Source organism: Schistocerca gregaria, chromosome 8, assembly GCF_023897955.1.
Source record: "Schistocerca gregaria isolate iqSchGreg1 chromosome 8, iqSchGreg1.2, whole genome shotgun sequence".
Taxonomy (NCBI): domain Eukaryota; kingdom Metazoa; phylum Arthropoda; class Insecta; order Orthoptera; family Acrididae; genus Schistocerca; species Schistocerca gregaria.
The window spans coordinates 243813313-243837423 of NC_064927.1; the positions used below are offsets into that span (position 1 = coordinate 243813313).

Genomic DNA, 24111 nt, shown 5'->3' on the forward strand with positions numbered 1-24111 from the left:
CTCTGACGGTGGCGCCATTCCGCTATCATTTGATACATAGACGGCCCTCATGTACTACCCCATCACGTGTGTACGCCCTGACCACATCTCCTTCAAGGTGAAATCAAGAGTGGACAGTGAGCTGTGGCTGGCATGATTCACCATCGCCTCATGCTCTGCCGAATATGGCATCATAATACATTCCCTAAGAATGGTGAAGTAGAATACTGGATTTGTCGCGGCCATTCCATGACTTCGCTTTCGTAACCCATCAACGCCTTGCAGAGGGCAGGCTTTGCGCAGCGGACCCATCATGACAGATGAGATTGATATGCGTTACGGCGTCGGCGACAAGCTGTCTATGTGGTATCGATAAGGTGCCAGTAGTCTATTGAAGTAAGATGGATCGTGTTCAGTTTCCATGGCCCAAGGCCGAGCAACACTCTTTGACGGCAGAGACTGACAGCAGAGATATCCGCGCCGTGGTCAGAGAATGCAGCGGGCCGGACTTCAACAGCCTGCATCCCCCAACAGTACCGCAGGAAATACACTCCTGGAAATGGAAAAAAGAACACATTGACACGGGTGTGTCAGACCCACCATACTTGCTCCGGACACTGCGAGAGGGCTGTACAAGCAATGATCACACGCACGGCACAGCGGACACACCAGGAACCGCGGTGTTGGCCGTCGAATGGCGCTAGCTGCGCAGCATTTGTGCACCGCCGCCGTCAGTGTCAGCCAGTTTGCCGTGGCATACGGAGCTCCATCGCGGTCTTTAACACTGGTAGCATGCCGCGACAGCGTGGACGTGAACCGTATGTGCAGTTGACAGACTTTGAGCGAGGGCGTATAGTGGGCATGCGGGAGGCCGGGTGGACGTACCGCCGAATTGCTCAACACGTGGGGCGTGAGGTCTCCACAGTACATCGATGTTGTCGCCAGTGGTCAGCGGAAGGTGCACGTGCCCGTCGACCTGGGACCGGACCGCAGCGACGCACGGATGTACGCCAAGACCGTAGGATCCTACGCAGTGCCGTAGGGGACCGCACCGCCATTTCCCAGCAAATTAGGGACACTGTTGCTCCTGGGGTATCGGCGAGGACCATTCGCAACCGTCTCCATGAAGCTGGGCTACGGTCCCGCACACCGTTAGGCTGTCTTCCGCTCACGCCCCAAATCGTGCAACCCGCCTCCAGTGGTGTCGCGACAGGCGTGAATAGAGGGACGAATGGAGACGTGTCGTCTTCAGCGATGAGAATCGCTTCTGCCTTGGTGCCAATGATGGTCGTATGCGTGTTTGGCGCCGTGCAGGTGAGCGCCACAATCAGGACTGCATACGACCGAGGCACACAGGGCCAACACCCGGCATCATGGTGTGGGGAGCGATCTCCTACACTGGCCGTACACCTCTGGTGATCGTCGAGGGGACACTGAATAGTGCAGGTACATCCAAACCGTCATCGAACCCATCTTTCTACCATTCCTAGACCGGCAAGGGAACTTGCTGTTCCAACAGGACAATGCACGTCCGCATGTATCCCGTGCCACCCAACGTGCTCTAGAAGGTGTAAGTCAACTACCCTGGCCAGCAAGATCTCCGGATCTGTCCCCCAATTGAGCATGTTTGGGACTGGATGAAGCGTCGTCTCACGCGGTCTGCACATACAGCACGAACGCTGGTCCAACTGAGGCGCCAGGTGGAAATGGCATGGCAAGCCGTTCCACAGGACTACATCCAGCGTCTCTAGGATCGTCTCCATGGGAGAATAGCAGCCTTCATTGCTGCGAAAGGTGGATATACACTGTACTAGTGCCGACATTGTGCATGCTTTGTTGCCTGTGTCTATGTGCCTGTGGTTCTGTCAGTGTGATCATGTGATGAATCTGACCCCAGGAATGTGTCAATAAAGTTTCCCCTTCCTGGGACAATGAATTCACAGTGTTCTTATTTCAATTTCCCGGAGTGTATAAAAACGACCGAGGCAACTGGAAGTGAAGTGCAGGCTATCACATGAACATGCTCCCAAAAATCCATAATATAGGGGAAGTATGGGAGGCATGTGCCTTAAAACCATGGGGAGCATATAAGGTTGCAACATGCACCTCCTGGAGCATGGAAACGTCAACGTCCACAGCATACAGCATTTCATGGAGTAATGCCAGTCTACGGCGCGCGCGAATGGTATTGTCAGTGACCACGCTTGGCTATGTGATAAATTTGAAAATCTACTAACGCCTGGAGGAGAGGAGATGCAAACATGGAGGAAGCACAGGGAGCTCCCTGTTAGATCCCCGTGAATGATTGTAAGTTTTGCATTGGATTTCTGACTGCGCTTTATTTGTAAGAGACTCTGTGGCTGGTTGGACTCGTTGTTTGAAGTTAATGGCCAGTAGTGCCGGACAGTTGGAAGTTAGTCTCCAGCAGTAATGGAAGTACTGTTGGGCAGTTGGAGATGAACAGCCAGCAGTGATGGATGCTAAATGTGAGAAGTTAGCACTGATGGAGGGTAGAGGTCTGAAGTCTTAGCGTAGGCTAACGATCTAGAAGTATCCGACTTAGAGATTGAAAATTATTCATGATTATATTGCTTTGTAGTGGATGTCAATGACGATTTATATTCATGTTTGAACTGGATGTCACCTTACATTATTTGGCTTGCAAAAAAATCTCTCCTTTGCTAACCACATGCCTATTAGTAGTTAGTGGTTTTAGTAGTTAGGATCTTTTATTTAGCTGGCAGTATTGACGCTCGCTGTATTGCACCTAGGTCGCGTAATGAAGATTTTTGTGTGGTAAGTGCTTAATGAAATGTATAGCTTATTGTTAAGATTTCTTTTCAGTCAGGGCCATTCTTAATTTTTTTGAGCAGTCTGATTGCGTTGCTCTAGAATATCGTGGGTAAGTGTTGACATGATAAGAAAAAGTAAAGAGAAAGTAGGCTCAGTACCTTCAGTTTTACTCTGCTGTTACAGAATCAAATAACGTAGAAGTTTCATCTTCTCAGTCATTCAGCAATTTAAGTACAGACACACTCATTTAAATAAAGAAGTTTCAAGAGTACTTCACAGTCATGGGGGGACAACCGACCCCATCGAAGAGGGTCCATCGTTCTGCATACCTCCAGAACGTCCATCATCAACATGACGTCGTTGGCGCAAGAAACAGACGTCTCACCGGGATGTTTCAGTGGAACACTGTGAGAGGAGCGCTCATAGGTAGCATAAGACGCAGAAAGGAGGGCAAGTGCACCAGATGTAGGAGGGGAAATTTATATGTCCATAGATCTACGCTGATTGGAGACGGGGGCGGGAAGAGACATCGCGTCGTCCGGTACCAGGACGTTTAAGGACAGCGCATCAATCTTTAGAAGGGCCTTCATCCTTTGCACGCATCCGATGGAGGAAGTCATCAGAAGGGGTACGTCAATGTCTGTTCCGTTTCCTCGGGGAAACATTTGCTTTCTAACATGTTCCAAACCGGATGGCGGACAGCTGTCGTCCCGCATGCGGCCGCGCGGCAGAAAAGCAAAGGTCAGTACAGCTCCACGATCAGCAACCTTGGAGTCGGGACAAATGTCTTGTTGTTGCTGACGGCGTTAGACCGTTGGTACTGCCTCCGGCGGCAATGTAAAGAGACAGGTAAAACGTCCATCGTAACGTCGAGAGGAGTCGACACAGGTGCCGACTGGTTCAGAGTGGGCGCAGCAGCAGGCACGTGAGATAGAGGTGGGCGCCGCAGGGAGAAGTACACCTCCGAGCGGCGTCTGGACCAGTCTAAGTCGGAGACATTCATAGCGGACGTGGCCTTCCTGACCACAGTCTGAACAAGTGAGCGGCTGGTCATTGTACATGACGGCAGCCCTGCAGGCGGCAGGAACCAAGGAAGATGGCACGTGTTCCCTCGGTTTAGTTTTTTTCTGACAGCCACCATTGAGGACACAGTAGGCATCAAACCCCTTCCACGCTTCAGCAACGTGACTGACAACGTTGCAAGGCGGCCTTCATGACGTCCAACAGCACCTCAAACGGGAGTTCTAAAAACCTCAACGTTCGGTAGCCAAAACCTTGGTGGCACGAAGGATGCAAAAATACAGGGTGGCGCACGAAACGTCTTACCAATTGTTTCTTTCACAATTTACGACGCACATTAGGTATCCCGCTGGGATCTCTACAGCGGTACCAGCAGAACTTCGAAAAACAAATGAGTTACGAAATGACGTGTAATTCACGATACTGCCGATAGGAGACTAGTAAGCAGCAATGGATAGCAATGGAAGACTGATGACACAGCAACGATCGGCAACAGTATTACTTTTTTCATGAAACGAAAAGCCTTGTTGTGACTCAGAGGCGTTTTCGACAACAGTTTAACACACGCTGGGTCCCTTGCAAGAAGACCATCCACAGGTTGTACGATAAATTTGTACAGGAAGGAACAGCATTGGAAGCGAAGCGACCTCGGCCAAGGCCTATTTGTTCGCCGGACAATATTGAAGCGGTACGGTTTGCTGTGCAGAGAAGTCCCGGGCAATCGTGTAGAAAGGCAGCAGTGCAACGGAATATCCAGACGCTCCGTTCAACGCATTCTTAAAAGTGACCTCCATATGTACCCATACAGGATGACGTGTGCACAGAAGCTCACTGCAGAACACAAGCATCAGAGACTACTGTTTGCTCAGTGGGTGGAGGATAGAGAAGAAGCTCTCAACAACGTGTGGTTTTCAGACGAGGCGTATTTTCATTTAGACGGTGTGGTTAACAAACAAAATGTACGCTTTTAGGCCACTGAAAACCCACAAGTGGTTCATGAATGGCAACATTATGCTCCGAGGATTACAGCGTGGGCGGCAATTTCCAGTCGCGGACCTATTGGACCCTTTTTCTTTGAAGAAACTGTAAAGAGCGATCGTTATTTGAGCATGCTTCGCCATAACTTCATTCCACAGCTTCTTGTTACTGTCTTGCCCTTCAACATGCTGTGGTTCATGCAAGGTGGAGCAAGGCCACATACCGCAAACACTGTGTTGGAGTTTTTACACGAGCATTTCGACATGTGGATCACTTCACTCAGGTCTCCAGGTCGCTTCATTGACGGACAAAATTGCCCCCCCCCCCCCCCCCAATAGTCCAGACCTCAATCCATGTGACTTCTTCCTTTGGTGGTACCTAAAGGAAAAAATGTTCCCGAAACGTCCACCTGATTTAATGGAGCTCAGAAGACTTATTCTTCAAGCTTGCAGTGAAATTACGGAAGACATGTGCCGTAGGGTAATCACTAACTTCAGTGTTCGTTTGAAGGAAATTAGGAAACGAAATGGTGGACATATTGAGCATGTGCTGAGTTAGAACAAATCTTCATGGACGGCTCTTCATTGTAGTATATGTTCCTTCCAGATTGTATTGACAATAAAGTTTATATTCAAAAACAAAATGGTTACACATATCGTGCGCCACCCTGTACATCCCCAGAAGATCTTGCGGCAGGAGAGGCGTATCGTACCGAATACACCATACTAATTCATCTGCTTCTGGTCGTTGGTGATGCAAAGGAAAAGTTGATTTAATCGTGGCTTGGCGATAGGAAAACGCCATGACGGTCGGTGAATGCAGACATAAAGAGTAGCCGCTCGCAAGTATCAGAACAAGTGAGACGCAGACAAGACCTCGCCTCACCACTGCCGAACTCAGACTTAAAAACGACTTCAACTAACCGAGCACGCTCTCTGTATGACCCAGATTCCCATCTTGTGGGAGACTACTTAACGTACATAACGTATATCTTCTATCACACTCCTTGCTCGCCACATGTCGCTGCATTCCAATGGCTCTGAGCACTATGGGACTTAACATCTGAGGTCATCAGTCCCCTAGAACTTAGAACTACTTAAACCTAACTAATCTGAGGACATGACACACATCCATGCCCGAGGCAGGATTTAAACCTGCGACCGTAGCAGTCGCGCGGTTCCGGACTGAAGCGCCAAGAACCGCTCATCCACAGCGGCCGGCTGTCGCTGCATTCCCGGAAGAGTTCAGGAGAGAGAGTGCATCCGCAGTGAAGTGATCTTAATGACCGTCCGGCCCTATTTAGTTATTTATGAGTGGTGTCTGTTCTTTCGAACATTTCAACAAGCTATAAAAGTTTCTCAAATAATTAAATTCAAGAAGTAAAAAAGTTAGGTTTTGGGACTACGTAAATATCACTCAATTATAAGGCCCACTACGTAAAATTAATGAAATTCTTTGCATTATTACTGCTAGAGGTGATTTAAAATCGAAGAAACTGGTTTATTCTGCATACTTCTATTCATTAACAATTTATCGGATCATTTTCCGTGGTAATTCAAGTTACAAGAATAGTATTTACAGGAAATAGAAGCATATTACAAGAACTATATCTGATTTTCATTCAAGAACATCCTGCAGACACTTCTAGAAATAACTATTTTATAGTATAAATATTTTTGATAACCTTTGTCCTTACCAATTCTTCTCTTTTCACAAAAAATAGTGAAAAACATGAAGGTAATACTAGGACCAAAATAAAGCTGTACAATGCCTTCAACGACTTAACATTAGTTCAGAAAGGAGTCAGAAACATCGATACACAACTATTCAGTAACCTACCAGATCACATAAATGTCATGTAGATAATTTAGTGGAGTTTAAGGCTGAAATTTTTGTTGGACATCTTCTTCTGTTCCATTGAAGAGTATCTTCGCCAGTGTCTTACATTTAGCGTGCTATGTTAATTTACAATTAGAACTGGTACTGCAACACAGTACTGTATAGTAAGTTTACACTATTGCATTTTAATTAAATTAAATACACTCTACATCCTTGACTTCTCTCCGCGTCCCAGGGACCACTCTCCGTGGGGTCCATGGAATATGATTAATGAGATGTGAAGTAATACCCTGTGCAGTAGCTGACTACTAACTGTTATTACAGAGTACAAGATTAGTTTACAAGCGCTGCCACTCTTTATTTTTATAGCATTCGCTCCTACCAGATACGAGAAAGTCCTGTTTTCTGATGGGATCTATCGCACACGATTAACGAATGATTGAGTGAGGCAGGAGCATAGAAATGCAGTAGTGTAGTTCTGGTGTGAAGGTGAGAGCATGTCTAGAACTGAGGAATGGAGACAGTGAAGGATCATACCAAAATGATTTGTACCGGCTGACGACTTCCTGGCCGCGCCGCTTTTGGAGTGTTTCTTATTTGCTGACGTCCGCAGCTGCATCAGCGTGTCCACTATGTCTGCACGGACTATCCCTTTGTGCTTCCGCTCGTTCATCATCTGCAAAAAGTGTCATTTTACATCGTGCAGTCTGAAGGAGTACTTCAGGTATAAAAGTCTCCACAAAAGTTAAATACGAGGTGCATTCAAGTTCTAAGGCCTCCGATTTTTTTTCTCCTGTCTGGAAAGAGAAAATGCGCATTGTTTTAAAATGAGGCAGCGTTCATTGTCAATGCGTTCCAGAGATGGCAGCACCGTACGGCAGATGAAATTTTACCGCCAGCGGCGAGAATGAGAACTGTTTTAAATACTTAAAATGGCGACGTTTTGCTTACTTGAACAGCGTGCAATCATTCGTTTTCTGAATTTCCGTAGTGTGAAACCAATTGAAACTCATCGACAGTTGAAGGAGTCATGTGGTGATGGAGTTATGGATGTGTCGAAAGTGCTTTCGTGGGTGCGACAGTTTAATGAAGGCAGAACATCGTGTGACAACAAACCGAAACAAACAGACAAGCCGGTCTGACGACATGATAGAGAAAGTGGGGAGAATTGTTTTGGGGGATCGCCGAGTGACTGTTGAACAGATCGCCTTCAGAGTTGGCATTTCTGTGGGTTCTGTGCACATAATCCTGCATGACGACGTGAAAATGCGAATAAAGTGTCATCCAGGTGGTGGGTGCCACGAATGCTGACGGACGACCACATGGCTGCCCGTGTGGCATGTTGCCAAGCAATGTTGACGCACAACGACAGCATGAATGAGACTTTCTTTTCGTCGGTTGTGGCAATGGATGAGACGTGGATGCCATTTTTCAATCCAGAAACAAAGCGCCAGTCAGCTCAATGGAAGCACACAGGTTCACCGCCACCAAAAAAATTTCGGGTAACCGCCAGTGCTGAAAAAATGATGGTGTCCATGTTCTGGGACAGCGAGGGCGTAATCCTTACCCATTGCGTTCCAAAGGGCACTACGGTAACAGGTGCATCCTACGAAAATGTTTTGAAAACAAATTCCTTCCTGCACTGCAACAAAAACGTCCGGGAAGGGCTGCACGTGTGCTGTTTCACCAAGACAACGCACCCGCACATCGAGCTAAGGTTACGCAACAGTTTCTTCGTGATAACAACTTTGAAGTGATTCCTCATGCTCCCTACTCACCTGACTTGGCTCCTAGTGACTTTTGGCTTTTTCCAACAATGAAAGACACTCGCCGTGGCCTCACATTCACCAGCCATGTTGCTATTGCCTCAGCGATTTTCCAGTGGTCAAAACAGACTCCTAAAGAAACCTTCACCGCTGCCATGGAATCATGGCGTCAGCGTTGTAAAAATGTGTACGTCTGCAGGGCGATTACGTCGAGAAGTAACGCCAGTTTCATCGATTTCAAGTGAGTAGTTAATCAGAAAAAAAAAATTGGAGGCCTTAGAACTTGAATGCACCTCATACATGTGGAAAACAAATATTTTTTTAAAAAAAAGAAGACTTACAAACACTTCATTTGGAAAAGGCTCGAGTATAAAGCAGTGAGGGAAATTGTTGAAGCCACTGAACTATTAGTGGACTAGAAATTACGTGTGTGGCAAAAACAACTGCTGTTAAGCTTCTGCAGACATACTTTGTACGTCAGTGCATAAATCACGGCGGAGGGAACTTCTTACTAAAATTAGCGAGTTTTAGCTGTATTCCTTTGGGGTACTGAGTATTCCTTTGGCGTACTGAGCGAGAGAAAAATTATCTATACGTCTGTGAACGCACCCTATTCTCAGTTATCCACTCTCAAGGCATACGATATTGGAACAAAGAAATTGCCTAGTAAGGTTACTTGAATAACACAAGAGATATAAAATTTTATTGATGAAAGGAGAAAATACAAAAACATAGCAAATGAATTATCAAAAACGAATACAAAGATCTGAAAATGAGATTGACAGGAAGCGCAAAATGGGAAAGCAGGAATGTATAGGGGAAGGGAAATAGATGAAGGTACGACGGATGATGTAATACTGCGAGAAGAGTATGACACAGCATTGAGAAACGTAAATGATTTCTGGAGCAGACAACATTACCTCCTAACTATTAAGCTTCACACATTGGAACGTAAGTAATCCACCTGGTATGTAGGGTATATGAGACAGACGAATTATGTCAGATTTCAAGAAAACTGTAATAATCCCAATTCTAAAGAACACAGTTATTGATAGGTGTGAACATCACGGTACCATCAAGTTAATAAGGGATGATTACAAACAGTAACGGGAAACATATGTAGAAATGGAACAATTAAAACATGATTGCAAAATGCTAACACGAAATATCTCAAGTAAGATGGGACGACTAGTGTAAATCGACCAACCTATTGGTTCGGAAGAAATATCTGAATAAGCGAACCAATTCTTAACCTGCGTCTTACAAGGTAGGTTGAGAAAGGAGAACACACATTTATAGCACTTGTAGATTCAGAAAAACTTTTGAAAATGTTGACTGGCGTACACTCTTTGAAATACTGGAGTTATTAACGATAGCACGCAGGTAGCGAAATGCTATCTACACCTTATACAAAAACCGGACTGCACTTAACAGAGTGTCACCGTCATTTCCGACTGCCCCACAGACCTGAATGTTAGGTGATTCGGCCAGCTGGACAAATGAAGATCTATAACGAGAACTCTTTAAAACTCTATCAGATGCTGATAACGCCGTCTCTTTCGAGTACTTGGCATCTCAGTGCTCTTCAAAGTGATCGCTCAACATACGACCCTGTTCGCGCCCCTTAAATACCCTACCAGGCCCGGTAAAAACGTAAGCGTGAGTAACACTAATGCTGTCTGGTGGGCGTTCTACCCGACACAGAGAACTGCAACGCTAATCATTTACATAAACACAGATGAAGTGTAAGCGCAGGAAATTACGTCGACATCCGACGTGTCTTCTGGATGCTTCACCTTTCTGGCAAGCAGTGTATTTTCAGAAAAGACTTCCTAATACCTAAATTTATTTTACGTGATAATACGCTTCTCTTTGTCAGAAACGTTGGAACTTCCAACTGCCTTTTATACCCTCTCCACTTCTGCCATCGCCAGTTGTTTTCCTGTCCAAATAGCAAATTTTATCAACTTCTTCTCGTGTCTTATGTCCTAATCTAATGCCATCAATATTAACTGATTTAACTCGACAATACTCAGTTACTTTTGATTTGTTTTTGTTGATACTAATTTACTAACCCCTTTTCAAGACACTATCCGATCGCTTCAACTAGTCTTACAGTTGTTTTGCTGTTTCTGATAGAATTACAAATTCACTGTTGAAAAAATAATTTTTTATTCTCTTTCAACTTAAATTCCATTTCCAAATTGGACATGAGTTTCTTTTATTGCTTGTTCAATGTTCAGGATGAAAAACAGTGTTACAACTACACACATTAAAAAAAGTTTTGCATCACCTCGGTTCCGAGGGTTCCGGAACCAGTACAGAAAATTGGAATAGAGATCAACATAAACATCATTTCCGCCCGTTTCATTGCTCATGAAAACCACACATTGCATATTGTACCACGATATAGCGAGATCTTCAGAGGTGGTGGTCCAGATAGCTACACACACCGATACCACTAATGCCCCGTAGCACGTCCTCTTGCATTGATGCATGTCTGTATTCGTTGTGGCATACTATCCACTAGTTCATCAAGGCACTGTTGGTCCAGATAGTTCTACTCCTCAACGGCATTTGGCGTAGATCCCTCAGAGTGGTTGGTGGGTCACGTCGTCCATAAACAGCCCTTTTCAATCTATCCCAGGCATGTTCAGTAGGGTTCATGTCTGGAACATGCTGGCCTCTCTAGTCGAGCGAAGTCGTTATCCTTAAGGAAGTCATTCACAAGATGTGCACTATGGGGGCGCGAATTGTCGCCCATTAAAACGAGTGCCTCGCCAATATGCTGCCGATATGGTTGCGCTATCGGTCGGAGGATGGCTTTCACGTATAGTACAGCCGTTACGACGCCTTCCATGACCACCAGCGGCGTACGTCGGCCCCACAGAATGCCACCCCAAAACACCAGTAATCCTTGCTGCACTTGATGGACAGTGTGTCTAAGGTGTTCAGTGTGACCAGGTTGCCTCCAAACAATTCTCCGACGATTGTGTGATTGAAGGCATTTGCGACACACATCGGTGAGAGAACGTGATGTCAACCCTGAGCGGTTCATTCGGCATGTTGTTGGGACCATTTGTACCGCGCAACATGGAGTCGTGGTTGCAAAGGTGGACCTCACCACGGCCGTCGGCAGTGAAGTTGGGCATCATGCAGCCTATTACGCACAGTTTGAGTCGTAACACGACGTCCTGTGGCTGCACGAGAAGGATTATTCAACATGGTGGCGTTGCTATCAGGTTTTCCCCGAGCCATAATGCGTCGGGAGCGGTCATCCACTGCAGTAGTAGCCCTTGGACGGCCTGTGAGGTATGTCATCGAAAGTTCCTGTCTCTCTGTACCTCCTCCATGTCCGAACAACATCGCTTTGGTTCACTCAGAGACGCCTGGACACTTCCCTTGTTGAGAACCCTTCCTGGTACAAAGTAACAATGTAGGTGCGATCAAACGGCGGTATTGACTGTCTAGGCATGGTTGAACTACAGACAACATGAGCCGTGTACCTCCTTCCTGATGGAGTGTCTGGATCTGATCGGCTGTCGGACCCCCTCCGTCTAATAGGCGCTGCTCATGTATCGTTGTTCACATTTTTGGGCGGGTTTAGTGACATCTCCGAACAGTGAAAGGGACTGTGTCTGTGATACAATACCCACAGTCAACGTCTATCTTCAGCAGTTCAGCGAACCGGTGTGATGCAAAACTTTTTTTGATGTGTGAATGCCTCACTCATTTCAATTTGCAGCTCCTTGTGCTTACCGTGTTTTCAATTAAAATTGTTGTATGTTAGGTCCTGACTGGGCTGGGACACAAAACAACCACGATTACAGAGTGTGTTTTGGTGAAGTGCAAAGTGCTTTTACGACCATATTTCTGAAAATATGCATTATATTTACGTGTGCTTCACAACACCTAATCAGGACGCTGAGAAAAATGGGCTTGCCGCACAAAAACGTAAATAAAACCAATATAGGCCCGAAATGTCGCGATAAACTAAATTACATTTAAAGCATAGAATGATAGGTTAACTCCCAACAAAATTTCTCATCAACATCGTTTGGTTGCAGATGTCAAGCTACCTATAGTAAATAATACACAAGTGGTCCTGAAAAATCATGCAAACTGACTGTAAAGGTATTAACTAAAAGAAGCAAATTGTTCATTGAACTAAATATTCCCGTAATTTTGTTATTATTTAGTAAAAATATTCGCATTACAGATTAAATAAAACAGAAACCCACTGATGATGGTACAGAGGTGCTGAAACATGGTTGTGAATTTGGAAAAAACGGTTTATGGCATAACTGGCGTACCTTACATCCAACAATATGTCTAACTCTATTCTCAATTACTGCCTCCACCTCACGTCACTCGACCTGCACTCTGGTTTCTGTGTTTGGCTGCGGCCTGAGTGGCACCGATATTCGTGTATTCTCCCGGCCACTGATGTCGTCCGAACACAGCCGATCTTTACAAGTCAATACGCCACTACGTGCGCGGTCACAATGTAGCCGATCTCATCGCCCGACTGAACAGATTTTGGACGACAGTCGGTGAAATTCAAATCAGTTTTTTTTCGGTCATAATTGCCGACTCGACACGAAACGTGGACTGTGGGAACCTGGTAAGTTAGTCAAAGGAGGAATTTGTGGCGTCTTGAGAATGAAAAATATCGTAATCGGGGTATAGCTCGGAATCTATGGACTGAGATCGCAGGTTTATTGGAAAACACAAGTAGGCAAAATCTTTATCAGAAATTTTATGTGTACATTATAAGATCGAAAAATAATTTGTTCGAGTAAAAAGAATGGTGTATCTTATGATTAAAGTTACTGTAGAGGATCTCTTGGGATTGTGTAGGCGGACATTAGCTGTCTACAGATAACCGTTACTGCTTTTATGCCAGTAGGCTGGTTATTGTTTTCTATGACATGATTTGCGAATATGGCGCAGGAATGCTTTTCCGCTATACAGTGCTTTTGGTGTTCAGAGCACCTTAGTCCAGACCAGTGTTTGTATTTCACACGTATACTGAATGACAGTCATTGAATGTTAACAGACATATGTCTGCACAACTTCAAATAAATTCAGCAAAATAGGTTTTTGGTGCTTACCTAGAGGTGTGATTTGAGCTGTGCTAAAAAAACTATACTGACATTAAAGATGCAATTCTGGCTCAAGTAAAGCTGGATGTGACAGTTTGACATTTGACCTCTGGCGATTACGTCCTTTCAATGATTAGGTCTACAGTGCGTTCTGAAAACCACAATTTCAAAGTTTTTGTGTGATATGTTGGATGTTCTTTACCATCCTCTAAATACTAATTTAAAAGCTAATATTTTCACTCTTGTATGCCAAATACTACGATTTTTTTTATTTATTCGATATCTAATTCTGGAGCTATACTTTGGGAAAGTACCCTAAAACACACTGTAATATAGTTGACTTTATTTATTAAAAGCAACGTTGGATCCGAAATAATAGAGCTCCCAGAAGGCTTGTTACGCCCTTTCTCAAATCCACTGGACAAGTGTTCAAAGAGTCGTTAAGTTTCCAGCACTAGAATCTGACTATCTAAATATACTTACTGTCAGTAGTGCATTAAAATAAAATCGTTTTTAGAATAAAGTGAGCTGCTATGAAACCACTAATCTACTTTTCATTAATTAAATAATGTTTGCTTATTCAAACACATATTTTATCATTCATCATATAATAGAAACATCAACTTTCATCACGTAAATTAACCGTCATATGACAATATCCTTATTGGCAAAAGCTTTATACACCGAAGTTGCCACTGTAGCAAAATAAACCATACCCTTATTGGCAAAAGCTTTATACACCGAAGTTGCCACTGTAGCAAAATAAACCATACTCTGAATAATGTGTTTTGGACAGATCCTTAGTGAACCTACATATTTTCGTAATACGTGGTTGTTTCATAAAACTTGTCTGGTAATTCCAATAACTGAAGACAGAGTGTTCGATATTCGAAACGCTCTTTTCAAGGCAGATATAACTCATTCGGCACCTTTTTAATAGCAAAAGGGGCATTGTAGCTCTCGTCTCCAGGCGCAGAGGCGTTCTGGTATCCATCCCACTGTAAACGTTAAAATCTAACCTACTTCATACATAGACTTGATTCTAACTTAACCTAACCTGCTCGATCTTGCTAAAAACTGACGAATGAGATCGGACACACAGTAACCAAGCTGTTGTCTGATGTTATCGGGCGACTTCTGGCGACGAAATCTGACGACCGTTGTAGGTGCCATTGCGAACGCAGCATAAGACGTAGCCAACCTTTTGGTGCGTACACTTAATTACGGATAATTGCAGAATTTTCGAGAGTGTGTTCCAGTCAAATTCATATCTGTGTTCATTACAGACAAAACATTTTAGCTTTCTCAGCTATCGCAGGCTTTCGTACCTGGACGGCGGAGAAGTAGAGAAGGGTCTCTTCTCTCTCGGAAGTGAACGTCAAGGGAAAGAGCTTGAAGAGTTGTGGAGCCAGGAGACTGATGGCGAGGGACAGCTGAGCCAGCACGTCTTTGCGTGTGAGGTTCATGATGTGTTCTCTCACCGGCGATTTGGCCTCCGACATGGAGCCGGCGTCCGCCCCCAGCACTATCGTACACAGCACATGGGCCGTGTACCGAGTCATCAACTGCCACAAGTCAATGGCCTCACCTGAAATGATGTGGTGAATGTCTTGAGCGCTTAGTTAATCATACATAATGAACAGAAAGCAAAAAGTTGTGCTGAATAGCACATGTAATGTTGGTAGATTGGTAAATTCTAGTGAATGGGAAATTATCACAAAGAAAGTCCCACAGGGTTCAATTTTAGGTCCTCTGCTGTTCCTTATTCATGTGCATGACTTCCCACTTAACTTTCAGCAAGCGTAACTAGCATTTTTTACAGATGACACGAGTCGTATAATAAATCTCATTGCACAAAAAGTAGCTGAAGATATTGTTAAGTATGTCTTTCAAAGAAATATTAAGTGGTTCTCAGGAAATAGACTCTCCCCTAATTTTGAAAAAAAACTCACTATATCCAGTCTGTACACCGAATAATAGAGTCATACCGACAATTGAAGTAGCATATGAACAGGGCTCAGTTAACAGGGTAGATTTCTCCAAATTATTGGGTTTTCACACTGATGACAACTTGAACTAGAAGAAGCATATTAATGAGCTTCTCAAACAACTAAGTTCAACTTCTTTCGCTCTTCGTAGAATCGCTAGTCTTGGTAATAAACAGATCAGCCTCCTAAAGTACTTTGCATATTTCCATTCAATAATGTCCTACTGAACAATTTTCTGGGGTAACTCACCACTTAGACATAAAGTATTGGTTGCACAAAAGAGAGCAATGAGAGTAATTAGTGGCGTTCACCCAAGGACGTCATGTAGGCACCTTTTAGAGGAGTTAGGTATTTTAACTGCACCATCAGAGTACATATATTTGCTAATGAAATTTGTTACAATTAATCCATCTCAATTCGCGAAGAACAGTGGGGCTCATATGTACAACACTGGAGGGAAAAATGATCTTCCCTATCCGTTATTGAAGCTGTTAGTTGCTCAAAAAGGAGTACATATTGAACAACAAAAATCTTTGATCATTTACCCAACAACATAAAATGTCTAGGAGGTAGCAGATCAAGTTTTAAATCTAGCTTAAAAACATTTCTGTTGGACAACTCCTTCTACCCCATACAAAAAAAATTGTACCTCTAAATGCAGTTGCATTTGTAGAACTAAAAACTTCAGTAATATCAATATTAGCACTATTCATGTGTGTATATACATCCTTTAATCTGACTTATATCGATGAAATAATCGAGAAAATAATCTACGGAACATGACATAACTAAAACTAATCTAAAAACGTCACGTCGTATAATTATTCGTGAGTAATACTATGAAGCTATATGAAATGTGGTGTGCATGTGAAATCGTTATTAGGGAAGGCGTATGGGAGACTAAATTTTTTTGAAAGTATTCTGGAAATGAGCGGTAAATCTGTACGGAAATTTCACACAAAGGCGACAGTCTGACCAATTGCAAAGTATTATTCCAGCGTTTGGAGACATTACCAAGCAGGCATGACGAAAAGACATCGAACGAATTCGAAGACGCAATGGTAGGGTCGTGACATGGAGGTATAGCCTATAAGAAAGTGAAACAGAAATGCTCTAGATATTTACTGGAAAGTCGTTGTGAAAGAAAAGACGACTTAGCTCTCACGAAATCCTGTTGCGAAATTTAGAGCACTGGTTTTGGAGGACGACTTTGAGACGGCTCAGCAACCACCACCATATACCTCGCACACAGATCCTGACAATTCTATCGCTTGAGCATTGTCCCACAGCTACGCAGGGTCAGCCATTGTTAATCGGATTTGGCATGTCGATGGTTAAGGCGTGGTCGGATGCCCTTCCTGCCGCAGCCCCATACCCCCCAGGACTGGATTTTTGTACCCTAACTGTCTGTGTCGCGTGGAATCCATGGAATAGTGCGAATATGTTCAGATGTCTGCGAGCCGTGTAACTGAGGCGGAACATGGGAACCAGCTCGGTATTCACCTAGCGGGATGTGGAAAACCGCTTAAAAACCACATCCAGGCTGGCCGTCAGACCGGCCCTCGTCGTTAATCCGCCGGCGGATTCGATCCGGGGCCAGCGCGCCAACCCGAGTCCAGGAAGCAGCGCGTTAGCGCTCTCGGCTACCCTGGCGGGTCTACACAGATCCTGACAATAAAGTAAGAGATATTAGTGTACGCACAAAGGAATCACTCCTATGCAATGCATAATTGTCTCAAAAATGGTTCAAATGGCTCTGAGCACTATGGGACTTAACATCTATGGTCATCAGTCCCCTAGAACTTAGAACTACTTAAACCTAACTAACCTAAGGACATTACACAACACCCAGTCATCACGAGGCAGAGAAAATCCTTGACCCCGCCGGGAATCGAACCCGGGAACCAGGGCGTGGGAAGCGAGAACGCTACCGCACGTCCACGAGCTGCGGACAATAGATGTCTCGAGGCGGATAGTGCAGTGTTCTCAGTAGAGAAGCAGCAACAGCAGAATGGGTCAGTCAGAAGTGTTCAGTAACTTCGAACGGAGACTAATCATTGGACGTCACCTGAGTAACAGATCCATCAGGGACACTTCAGTTCTTCTAAAGCTGTGCAGTTCGACTGTTGGTGGTCTGAGTGTGAAATGGAGACGCGAATGGACAACCACAGCTCAACCAAGACTAGGCGGACAGGGTCCATCGAACACTGCAGAAAGTGACTGTAAAACACCGCATGCAACCAGCGGAAGGATCCTCTTGCGAGTTATAAACGCTTTTTTAATTGAGAACAATACTATCAGGCTTCTTCTCATACAGGGGAGAGGTGAACGACAATATCGGGAATAATTAACAACACAAAAAAGTTTTAATTACAATTATCGATATATAATCTCTCATCACAATAACGTCCGCAGCAAAGTAGCGCCTCAGAGAAATCAAAGACGGTCCAACGCGGCTACTTTTATTTCTAAATTATACTACATAAGCCATGCGTGGTTTGCTAATTCCCTTGTCTTGTTTTCTGCGCTCTGAATAACTCTACGTAGCTGCGGTGTGCGATACAGCTGGCATTTCCGAGCGATATGCTTGAACTGCAAGAAAAGTGGCTATAGTTAATTTATACGGGACAGACTTAGGTAGAAAGTTATACTGAGAACTAGGTAGATTTTAGTCGTAAGGTCACGAACTAAGAATATCTACACTACTGGCCATTAAAATTGTTACACCAAGGAGAAACGGGTATTCATTTCACAAATATATTGTACTAGAACTGACATGTGATTACATTTTCACGCAATTTGGGTCCAGACATCCTGAGAAATCAGTACCCAGAAAAACCACCTCTGGCCGTAATAACGGCCTTGATACGCCTGCGCGTTGTGTCAAACAGAGCTTGGATGGCGTGTACAGGTGCAGCTGCCCATGCAGCTTCAACACGAAACCACAGTTCATCAGGAGTAGTGACTGGCGTATTGTGACGACCCAGTTGCTCAGCCACCATTGAGCAGACGTTTTCAGTTGGTGACAGATCTGGAGAATGTGCTGGCCAGGGCAGCGGTCGAATATTTTCTGTTCCCAGAAAGGCCCGTACCGGAATTGCAACATGCGGTCGTGCATTATGCTGCTGAAATGTAGGGTTTCGCAGGGATCGAATGAAGGGTAGAGCCACACGTCGTAACACATATGAAATGTAACGTCCACTGTTCAAAGTGCCGTCACCGCGAACAAGAGGTGACCGAGACGTGTAACCAATGGCACCCCGTACCATCACATCGGGTGATACGCAAGTATGGCGATGACGAATACACGCTTACAAGGTGCGTTCACCGCGATATCGCCAAACACGGATGAGACCATCATGATGCTGTAAACAGAACCTGGATTCATCTGAAAAAATGATGTTTTTCCATTCGTGAACCCAGGTTCGTTGTTGAGTATATCATCGCAGACGCTCCTGTCTGTGATGCAGCGTCAAGGGTAACCGCAGCCATGGTCTCCGAGATGATAGTCCATGCTGCTGGAATCGTCGTCGAACTGCTCGTGCAGATGGTTGTTGTCTTGCAAACGTCCCCATCTGTAGACTCAGGGATCGAGAAGTGTCTGCACGATCCGTTACAGCGATGCGGATAAGATGTCTGTCATCTCGACTGCTAGTGATACGAAGCCGTTGGGATCCAGCACGGCGTTCCGCATTACCCTCCTGGACCCACCGATTCCATATTCTCTTAACAATCATTGGACCTCGATCAACGCGAGCAGCAATGTCACGATACGATAAACCGCAATCGCGATAGGCTACAATCCGACCTTTATCAAAGTCGGAAACGTGATGGTACGCGTTTCTCCTCCTTACACGAGGCACCACAACAACGTTTCACCAGGCAACGCCGGTCAACTGCTATTTGTGTATGAGAAATCGGTTGGAAACTTTCCTCATGTCAGCACGTTGCAGGTGTCGCCACCGGTGCCAATCTTGTGTGAATGCTCTGATAAGCTAATCATTTGCATATCACAGCATCTTCTTCCTGTCGGTTAAATTTCGTGTCTGTAGTATGACATCTTCGTGGTGTAACAATTTTATTGGCCAGTAGTGTAATTGTGTACGCGAGAGAAAGTAGCGCTCAGTACTGAACTCTACTGCATGCCGAATAATCGATATTAGGATCTGTGGATTATATGAAGCGACGTTAAATTGAGTATAAGAACGGAATTGGACACTTAGCTTTGTGAAAGTAAAAGCGTACGAACACCGAATGGCTGCATCGAAGTGTAGTGACGGACGATAGTCCTTGCTCTAATATTTTTGAGTGACGAACTATAAATATCACTAACATTTTAGTCGCCGTAATTGCTGAGAGTAATTGTACAATCAACTCTCCTTTTCTCTATATACAAAACGCAATCATTAATGATCATTTAATAATTATGAAACTAAAGTGATTTCCACAATAGCGTATGTATTAGTCAATGATAATCATAGTCAAGCTGCAAGCCTTATCTCTGGATGACGAAAGGTTCGATTATGAAATATTACGAAATGTAAATTGTGACATAAAAGCTATTTAACATTTCATTTCCAATCAGAATGTCGGAAATAAGAAGTTGAAATAATTACTCACATCCAAAGACGTTGTTAACTATCTTGTCTTCGGTAACGCAGCAAAAAATGAAGGGTGATTGTGAAAAATTCAACATTATTATTATGACACGCGAAATTTAGTCGCCATTAGAGTGAAGATGTTTGTGGCTGCTCCATCTGATGTGTAGATATCATCAATGTCTTACGTCAGAGAAATCGATTACAGCAGATGGATGAAGTGCGGCTACAAAGTTTCAAAGTGTTACCAATAATCCCTCTAGCAGCTAGCACTATGATTGCGCGTAGGGACTTAAAAGAACGTTGTGCAATGTCCGAGCAGCTCCTCATAAGCCACACATTTCTGTAGCCAGTGCTAACTGACATTTGAGGTGGTACAAAGAGCGACAGCACTGAACAATGGATGACTGGAAACGAGTGATTTGGAATGATGAATCACGCTATACCCTGGGGCAATCAGGTGGAAGGTGAATGCCTGGAAAACGTTACCAACTATCAAATGCCGTGCCAACAGTGAAATGCGAACAACGTACTATTAAGGCATGGAGGGTGTTTTTCGTGGTTAGGGTGTGGTTCCCTCATTGCGGTTGAGAAAACCCTAAATCTCGAAGGGTACGAACACATTTTACGGCATTATGTACTGCGTACAGAAGGGATACAGTTCGGAGACGATGACTGTATCAGCATGACAATACAGTCTGTCATGAAGCAGCATCCATGAGGCGACAGAGAGACGACTTCGCATCAGGCCCTAGCGTCCAACATAACCATCTTCTCTGGTTTCAGATCATGAGGAACAATGAGCAGCAATTCCACCACTGAAAATGTACCCAGCAGAGTTCAAGCCGTCATCGTGGCTTAACGTGGAAACGCACTACACTAATTTTCACAAATTGATGCCCGAATCCTTTTTAATCATGTAGTGTAGTTAGACAAGGAAAATTTGGGATATCGATATCCATAGCTGAGTTATCATTCTCGATTTAACAAATCAAATATTCTCTTAAAATACATTCAAATGGAGGAAAGGTGTAGACTCAAAGTATAGTCTTTAAGATGGCTGCTTTATTATACACTATGTGATCTAAAGTACCGGACACCTGGCTGAAAATGACTTACAAGATCGTGGTGCCCTGCATCGGTAATGCTGGAATTCAGTATGGTGTTGGCCCACCCTCAGCCGTGATAACATCTTCCACTCTCGCAGGTAAACGTTCAAACAGGTGCTAGAAGTTTCTTGGGGAATGGTAACACATTCTTCACGGAGAAGTGCACTGAGGAGAGGTATCGAAGTCGGTCGGTGAGGCCTGGCACGAAGTCGGCGTTCCAAAACGTCCCAAATGTGTTCTATAGGATTCAGGGCAGAACTCTGTGCAGGCCAGTCCATTACAGGGATATTGTCGTGTAACCACTCCGCCACAGGCCATGCATTATAAACAGGTGCTCGATCGTGTTGAATGATGCAATCGCCATCCCCGAATTGCACTTCAACAGTGGGAAGCGAGAAGGTGTTCAAAACATCAAAGTAGGCCTGTGCTGCGATAGTTCCACGCAAAACTACATGAGGCGCAAGCCACTTCCATTAGAAACACGACCACACTGTAGCACCACCGATTCCGAATTTTACTGTTGGCACTACACACGCAGGCAGGTGACGTTCACCCGGCATTCGCCATACCCACACCCTGCCATCGGATCTCCACACTGTGTATCGTGATTCTTCACTCCACACAACGTTCTCCCACTGTTCACTCATCCGATGTTTACGCTCCTTACACCAAGCGAGGCATCATTTCGCATTTACCGGCGTGATGGGTGGCTTATGAGCAACCGCTCGACCATGAAATTCAAGTTTTCTCACCTCCCGCCTAACTGTCATAGTACTTGCCGTGGATCCTGATGCAGTTTGGAATTCCTGTGTGATGTTCTGATAGATGTCTGCCTATTACACATAACGACCATCTTCAACTGCCGACGGTCTCTGTCAGTCAATAGACGAGGTCGGGCTGTACGCTTTTGTGCTGTACGTGTCCCTTCACGTTTCCACTTCATTATCACGTCGGAAACAGTGGACCTTGGGATTTTTAGCAGTGTGGAAATCTCGCTTACAGATGTATGACACAAGTGACACCCAGTCACCTTACCACGTTCGAAGTCCGTGAGTTCCGCGGAACGCCCCATCCTGCTAAAAAAAATGGCTCTGAGCACTATGGGACTTAACGTCTCTGGTCATCAGTCCCCTAGAACTTAGAACTACTTAAACCTAACTAACCTAAGGACATCACGCAACACCCAGCCATCCCCATCCTGCTCTCTCACGATGTCTAATGGCTACAGAGGTCGCTGATACGGAGTACCTGGCATTAGGTGGCAGCACAATGCACTTAATATGAAAAATGTATGTTTTTAGGGGTGTCAAGATACTTTTGATCACATAGTGTATGCATACTACTTGCAAACAAAGTACATAAGAGCGCTGCATTTTATAATTAATAATTTAAACCTTTTAAATGCATTTAAATTGATGCCGTGAAGTCATTGTTGTTTAGGTTATGAGTGAACAGCTTAAGATTTTATCAATAAACATAATATTACAGAACGAATTTCAGATTTGATAGTATTTTCAGTTGCAACACTCACATTTGGCGGCTGCTGTGGAGGTTACAAAATTCATCACATGAATTAAACCAATCAATATCCGTCACGCTGGTATGAATATGATAGTACTTCAGTTGGCATGGTGCTTCTGAAGCATTTTTCAGCATACGAAGTATCTTCAGTTTAGCTTAGAAAGCACAATAAGAAGTTTTTCAAAAAATGTTCCCGGTTATTATTCAGAACAGGAAAGACCTATTGATAAAACATGAAGCCATGTATTAGAAGAAAAGCCATAGAAATTGCTAAACGACTATCCATGAACCTGGAAGCACCCATCGCATGATGCCTAACTACCGCTTCTAGAAGCAACAAAAATTTGATTTTCAGTATCGCGCTTAATTATTGACCGAATTTAAAAATTTAAATTCTGTTACAAGCTGTATAATTTTACATTAAAAGTATAACACAATAAGACAAGTACTACTGTTAGAATGGTTTGTCTTGAAGCAGCTAACTGACAGAGCGCAAATATATTGACTTTATTCATCCAGTATTTGAGAATGAAGTACTTAGCGACTTCCAATAAACTTTACACATAATTTCAAACCCTTATGAAACTTTTTCTCGCTGAAACCCTCCACAAAATTATTACAGGAAAAACGTTTACCGCTGACTACGTTTTTGGTGTTCATACAGTAGAACTTCAGCAGCAGACATGACGTTTTAACTTATTACTTCTCTGCTACTGACTCTCTTCGGAACACATTTTGCAGACACTATCCACATATACTACTGAAGGGACCTGCGAAATTGTATCATTATACGACTCATAGTTCAGGAGACATGCCATCATAGACATTTAGATGCGTGAAAAACTACACCAAAACGCCAAAGAAACTGGTACAGGCTTGCGCATTCAAATACAGAGTTACGTAAACAGGCAGAAATAAGTGTATATATAGGTAAAATAAATAAATTGTCACTTTAAAAACGGAATTTTTGGATGAATTTCATATAGATGTCAAACTCAATTGAGGACAGAAGTTTTCAAATTTTGATATAAAAGAGTTGGTGATCTTAACGATGAAGCTGAGATTAAAATGGACTTCCGGTAGTCCTACTGTCCTTTAAATCCGTTCAAGGGATTATCAGCTGTGCCCCAGAAACCAGAAATTAAAAATGGTACCGGTAACTGTTTTGATAATTCATTTAATTTAATTTTAAAATTTTATTTTTAACAAGTTGTAGAATATGCATACACAAACTTAAGCACTCCTGTTGTTAAATACTATTTATGTAAGCTACAGTTGAAATTCTGGGCTATCATATCCTAAAGTGACTTCCAGTGAATCGGGACTTTTTGTTTTAATTTTAATATACAGTTATAACTGACTTATAAATTACCGTTCGTGTATGCTGAACGGATACGCGAAGAATTATAAGTCTA

The 24111-nt window shown here is 43.9% G+C and overlaps 1 protein-coding gene across 1 annotated transcript in view; it reads right to left on the minus strand.

Moving 5' to 3' along the window:
* LOC126284044 (cytochrome P450 6k1-like) overlaps positions 1 to 24111 on the minus strand; it is a 77630-nt gene that overhangs the window by 16312 nt on the left and 37207 nt on the right. The window contains exons 4-5 of the mRNA XM_049982621.1: positions 14809 to 15068; positions 7147 to 7285 (exon numbers count right to left, since the gene is read on the minus strand). Coding sequence (XP_049838578.1) covers positions 7147 to 7285; positions 14809 to 15068 — 399 coding nt within the window. The remainder of the gene's footprint in view (positions 1 to 7146; positions 7286 to 14808; positions 15069 to 24111) is intronic.